The sequence below is a fragment of the Pyxicephalus adspersus genome, chromosome 4, assembly GCF_032062135.1.
Source record: "Pyxicephalus adspersus chromosome 4, UCB_Pads_2.0, whole genome shotgun sequence".
Taxonomy (NCBI): domain Eukaryota; kingdom Metazoa; phylum Chordata; class Amphibia; order Anura; family Pyxicephalidae; genus Pyxicephalus; species Pyxicephalus adspersus.
This window is the reverse complement of record NC_092861.1, coordinates 147,237,426-147,244,054: the sequence shown is the minus strand read 5'-3', so window position 1 is coordinate 147,244,054 and position 6,629 is coordinate 147,237,426. Positions and strand designations below refer to the sequence as shown.

Sequence of the window (6,629 nt, the reverse complement as noted above, 5' to 3'; positions counted from 1 at the left end):
TAAACCGGCCCTCCAGCCTTCCCTCTTCATTAAACCGGCCCTCCAGCCTTCCCTCTTCATTAAACCCGCCCTCCAGCCTTCCCTCTTCATTAAACCCGCCCTCCAGCCTTCCCTCTGCATTAAATCGGACCTCCAGCCTTCCCTCTGCATTAAATCGGACCTCCAGCCTTCCCTCTGCATTAAATCGGACCTCCAGCCTTCCCTCTGCAATAAATTAGACCTCCAGCCTTCCCATTGCATTAAATCAGACCTTCAGCCTTCCCTCTTCATTAAACCGGCCCTCCAGCCTCCCTTTTACTAAACCGGCCCTCCAGCCTCCCCCTTCATTAAACCGGCCCTCCAGCCTCCTCTTCAGTCTTGCATATTGTGCCGGCTGCTCTCCTGCACTGAAATTGCTTCCCCTAATTTCACTGCACACTGTGAGCTCCTCACAATGTATATTAGAAGCTGCAGAATGTCATATAGTGTCTGCCTTCCTGGTCGGAGGACGCCCAGCATCATCTAGCCCCTCCCCCACCAGCCTGACTGTCCCTGGACCACCCCTTTCATCCGCTGGTTTTCTTTCAATCATGGGGGCTCAGCATTGCAAGTGAACACTACTTAGGCTGGTCGGCATTCAAAAATTGCCTGCCTGGTAATGCCCACTCCTCCAGATTAATAGCCACCCATAAAGATTTTTTATTGCTTGCATACCTCTTACCAAGAGCCAACCCAACTCTTATTAGGGCTGAGGGTTTTAGGAGAAGTACAGGGGCAGTGAGCTGTAATGTTTTCAAGGATCTATGGAGTACCTGGACAACTTTGTGCCACAACAATCTCAGCCTTGTTCAGCATGGTTGTACTGGGTCACCGACTCCTTGAAGAGGACAACACTAGATCCTACCAATGGCTCCCATATTCCTATCATCACCCCAGGTTCACTTTAAGCAGCCAGAAAACATTTAATTCCATTGACAGCAGAATCAAAAAAAAGAAAAAAGCCAACAAGGGCCACCTGGCCTCTAAGTCCTGTCAAGTTCTGGAACCAAGGACACACCAAACGTCCATTCCCACACTGATAAATCCTCACTCACTTATTTTGGGACTCTAACCTGCAGATTTTATGGAGTAAAGCAAACCGTGACACCGAGTTTGAGGTCATAGGTCACACCTGCTATCATTAAATATTTTTTGCTTCCAAAAGCATGTGTAACAATGTGCGTCCACCAAAGGCATTCCGGCCCTGTAAGCCACACCGTGCAGCTGTTCCCCCCGATGTCTTTATTATACTGCTCAATACGGAATATTATCCCCCAGAAACCATCGGCAGAAATTACTTTGCCATGCTACTAAGAGGAGAAATTCATAGCCATCTCCATCCCGCCTTCCCATTCCATGGGAGAAATGCCCGGCCCGGAGATTAGGATGGGGCCTCCGGCTCAGCACAAGGATCGGCACCTGGCAATTAGGACGCAGGGCTGTAATTTTGGCATTAACGCCTCTGTGTCGACTTGTTCAGGGAGATCCATTTCAGACACGCCAAAGACGGGAAGATGTGGACGCGTTTCAAAGACATACCAGAAAATGGTTTAACAAACAAGAAGGAAGTGGCTGTATTAAGGGATAAGTCCGTTACTGGATTTGGAGGGGGGCGATATTTGTCTGATTGCGGCTGGTCAAAACTTTTTTCTATGGGCGACATCAGAAATCACACCTATGATCCCTGATTTTCCTAATGGCCAGCAAAAGTTCTTCTTCAGCATTTCTATATTAGAAGACAGTTACTGATGCCCATCAGGTGGCCTGTGCCATGTTACCCCAAGGCCATTTGAGTGCTTCACTGGCCAAGCTTAGCAACCACTTGGCTTTGCAATTGTATTACCCGTCATTATAGGTGGTGGCTGCACTCATTTTCTTTTTACCCTAAAGTGGAACAAAAGCTCCTTTTTTAAAAAATGGCTATTACTGCAGAAACGGATAGGCGATATTTCTCATGCAATATGCAATCTTATCTATGATCGCCATCTCTTTTTTCAAAATTTGTGAGCTGCAAATGTACTGCTCAGCCTTGGTTTCTGGGATACCTGGCACATTCTGGTTACCCCTGCAGGTGCTGGGACTGAACTAATGAAGTATGCCACCCTGCCCCCAGCCAATGAAAAAGGAAGAAGATCAGAGAAAGAAGAATGAGAAAGAAGGAAGAGGATGGTGGACAAAAGAGTATACACTGAGTGTAGTTCAGCTTTAATGACCTTTGCAAGTAACCACACAAGTGGTGCAGCATTGTTGCCCTTGGACAGCAGGTAGGTTGGGTTTGCTGCGTGAATATATTTTTTTTTCCCTACACATATCATCTAGCAAAATTATGTGTGTATATATAATTAGAGAAAACAGCCCAGGAAAATGTTGGTTTATCCTATTAAATCCTCCAAAGCGTTGCAGTGGAATTCCGGATTTTAATGTCTTCTATTCCTCTTTAGTCATTCTCTGGCTTGCTGCATTGCAGGGGATTTAGGCGCACAGCAGGCTGTTATCGAGCACTCATTTAAATTGGAGATTTTCAGAAAAGGCCAAAAACTGAATCCCTGAATACACAATGTCGGCTCTGCCTTCTGCAACACATCCGTGAGGAAGAATATCTACTTTATTCACTTACAGATTGATGACAAAGTTCTATAGCAAGTCACATTTCTGGTTCAGAAAAAATGTTAGCCAGGATAAAAGTTTAAAAATTGAAATTTGTGAATTTTCATTTTTTTTTAGCAATTTACTTGAAAGACAATTTTTAATGTTTAGACATAAAGTTATCTTTTTCACTTTTTCCCTGCCATGTTTGATAATTCCTTGCTCCTTGGATCTTATTTCCCACCCCTGCTGATCCCATTCCGTGGCCCCCGAATCCCACCCTTCATCCCCAGCAGATCTCATTCCCCACCCCCTGAATCCCACTCTTCATCCCCAGCAGATCTCATTCCCCACCCCTGCAGATACTATTCCCTGCCCCCTGATTTCAACTCCTCGCCCATGAGGATCTCATTTCCTGCTCAGCCTCTGCAAATATTTAACGTTTATAGCATGCTCAGGTGAACTTCTCACTGGGAAAGCAAACTATGGCAACGTACACACGTGCAATAATTATCAATGGAAACAACTGAATAACAACCAATTGTCCAATAATCGTTAACAAAAAAATTGCACAACGACACTGATGAATGAGGAATGTCCCTGGAAACAAACGACTGTCCCAGCAGATCGGATTGGGCGATGATCATTCACTATCTATTGTGTGTACGGTCGTTCAGTGATGGTGGATGTTTCTGCAGTACACGTCACTTCCTTCAAACGATCGTATCTATCTGCTTTTTAGAAAAACTTCTGCAACACTACTGTCATTGGTTCACTCAAGAAGTAATTGATCAGTAAACCAATATAAAAAAATCAATTACCAAACTATAAAAAATACATCTATATTCTTTCTGATAAGAAAAAAAAAAAAAAAATTAACAGGTGGATGGTTCCATGAGCGTCTACAATTTCTGTAGTAATATAATGCAAGACCTACTCCACCCCCCCCAAATCTTTTCAAACTCACCTACCCGTCTTCTTCCGTCTTTTTAAACTGTCACTACTTCCCACCATTCTATATACCCCCTCCTTTTGTGTGATACTTCCCCTGCCTCCTAGATTGTAAGCTCTTCAGGGCAGGGTTCTCTCCTCCTCTTGTCTCGTTGTATCTGTCTGTCATTTGCTGCCCCTATTTAATGTACAGCGCTGCCTAATATGTTGGCGCTATATAAATCCTGTTTATTATTAATAATGTGGAACAATCATAACCTAAAATGCGCGCGATGTTGCAATCTTTCACAAGACGTACCAGGAAATTGGCACCGCAGCCATGAATGACATCATTCCTCGCTGTGCATTATCTGATTGAAATGCTTGCATCTCTTACTTTGCCAGGACCGGCGGATTTATGGTTGGGATGGCTTCCTGATCGTGACAACTATGTCTACATAATGCGTGTCAATATGGCTGCTTGAACCCTCTATCAAAGGCGCTGTGACAGGGTGTCCAATAAGCCAAAAATTGTTTAAAAAAAATGCTTGTCACCCTATACAGGAACGTTCAAGTCAAAATCCCTAGCAGATTCAAAATGATTGGTTTATATTAGATTTTAGGCATTCGATTTAAATCTACAATTCTGTTTGGCCATTTATTACAAGAACTAACACAATGGGCCTGATTTATTAAGGCTCTCCAAGGCTAGCGAGGATACATTTTTATCAGTGAAGCTGGGTGATCCAGCAAACCCGGAATGGATTTCTTCAAAGTAATTTGCCAGAAAGTGTTTTATATCCAGGACCAGAATCATTTCAGGTTTGCTGGATCACCCAGGTTCACTGATGAAAGTGCATCCTCTCCAGCCTTGGAGAGCTTTAATAAATCAGACCCATTGTCTATTGACCGTAAAGGGGCTGTAGTTCCCCTTTAATGGCAGAGCGCCAGGTATGAACAAATCTCCTTATTCTCAGTGACATTTGGTAACAAGTGTTACAAGCGCTCCATTGTTTCCTCTCCACCAGCCGGAACAAATCACAAGTACCCTACCAGGACACTGATAAAACAAAAGATTAAGGAAACTGACATTTGCTTCTTGTCAGCGCTGACGCTTCACGTCACTTTGCGGTGAGCGCGCACAGAAATCCCCCCCATCCCCCCATTCTTCTAGAAATGCTTTGATTTCCCCGAGAACTCTGCACACCGCTCTGAAAGTCAAATAAAAGCTTTTTTGAAGTCACAATTATGCAGCTTTTATAAAATGCCTCTGTGACTCACATTTTGAAAGCAAGCCAAAACTAAGGGGACAACGGAGTGCACAATGTGAAGAACTGACCAGAAATGTATCAAAACTTTTATCAAATATATAAAGAAAAAAAAACATTTACAGCAAAATAAAGCTGATTAAGCATTAAGATTTCATTGGCTATATACACTCCAGGAGCATTAAAATATAAAGTGTGCAAAGTCATAGTAGCCACAGCCAGAGTAAAATAAAATCCTGTCCCATGCTACTTTGGTGTAGAGACTATTGCTCTGTGCAGGGAAGCAGTGGTGTCTCTGCAGAGTGCCACTATGTCCTTTACAGAGTCCGACGTGGAGCTCTACAATCAGCAAAATCCCAATTGATTGGAGCCCTGACAAAGGTGTGGTTAGACCTCAGCATAGACAACAGTGCCCTTCATGTGCCTGTTCCAGGAGAGGCTTTTTTTAATTGAACCATGCCAGGGCAAAATAAATAAGGTTCGGTACTTGCACATGACCCCATGTTTTATCTCTTGCAAAGAACAGAAAAAAAATCTTTTGATCTACCAGAAATCCAATAAGCTTTCAACTTCCTGTTTAGGTGAGAACACAGTGTCTCTGCTGCACTAAAATCCCAGCCAGAGCTGTCAGCCCTGCATGCTCGACCAGAGAACTTTGCTAGCGCCATCCGCTGTCCCACTTCACGTTCTTATGGATTTCTTTCTCTGAAAATGACTACTGCTGCCTTCACTCCCAAGAGCCTGCCTATACAATGTTTGTAGGGCAAGGGATGGTTCTGGGGGAAATTAGGATGAATGCATCAATAGCAGAAAGCCCTGCTGTCGAGCACATGAAAAACAAAGCAAGATTTCTGCAAGTAACTAATATTTTACAATTCTCTTTCACACGATTACACAAAATACAAAATAACCCTGAGTTTTCCCTCAAAGCTGATCTTTCACCAGTTTTATTGCATGAATGAAAACACAGGGCATTCATTCACTGACCTCATGCTGACCAGATGTGGTGGCACCTGTTGGTGCTGGAAGTGGTCCCTCCATTGGTGAATGCAGAATGACTGTGACTGTTGCACGCAGCAGACGGGGTGATAAACTGGCGGATGGTTTGGACACACAGAGGTCGGGGACAATTCTCGTTGAAGCTGTGAGCATTCTGAATTCAGAAGGGGCGAGGTGCCAACATTGTGGGATACGCAGTCCTGTGGGTTGCTTGGGGGTGGGTGATAGCAGCAGTGGTGACAGCACGGAGGAATGATGGGAGTTCTATGGTGATCCAGATACACTGAGCAAGGTTTGGCGGCACCATTGTGAGGAAGGCATCCATTAGGACTGGCTTTAACTTGGGGCTCCTCGGTGGCTGAAGGTGGTTGGTCCACGTCACAGGCTGTCGGGTGACCGGCGCAGGGAGGTTTGGATGGAAGGCTGCCGTTACTGTGTGCCGTACAGTCGCTGTTCCTGCTCTCCACGGCCATCCTCTTTACAACGCTTTACAGTCATCGAAAGGTCTAGGAGGAAAGAGAAATTGTTAAGACTATAGAAATCAACAATGAACATTCACGAAAAATCATAGCTGATACTCAACTCCAGCCTTTTTTTTGTTTTATATTTTCTGAAGAGTCAGAATAAATTCCAAGACATATTGCTGTGTTCCTATTGTGTCCCCAGGGGGAGCAAGGATGTCCCGATTCCCCTATATAGAATTTTGGGGTCACCATCACTAGAGGGGTCACCAGCAGGAGGAAGGAAGTCCTGATTCCTCTCTATAGAAAGAATGGTGGGGTGCATCACTGGAAGGGTCACCAGCAGGAGCAAGGTAGATCTAATTCC

General features: G+C 44.4%; 1 protein-coding gene across 2 annotated transcripts in view; it reads right to left on the bottom strand.

Annotated features, from left to right (window-relative positions):
* Window positions 1-6,629, bottom strand: part of DISP1 (dispatched RND transporter family member 1) — a 40,318-nt gene that overhangs the window by 15,834 nt on the left and 17,855 nt on the right. For both annotated transcript variants that reach the window (XM_072409924.1, XM_072409925.1), the window contains one exon: window positions 5,790-6,307. In XM_072409924.1, the coding sequence (XP_072266025.1) occupies window positions 5,790-6,274 (485 nt within the window). In that variant the 5' untranslated portion in view covers window positions 6,275-6,307. The remainder of the gene's footprint in view (window positions 1-5,789; window positions 6,308-6,629) is intronic.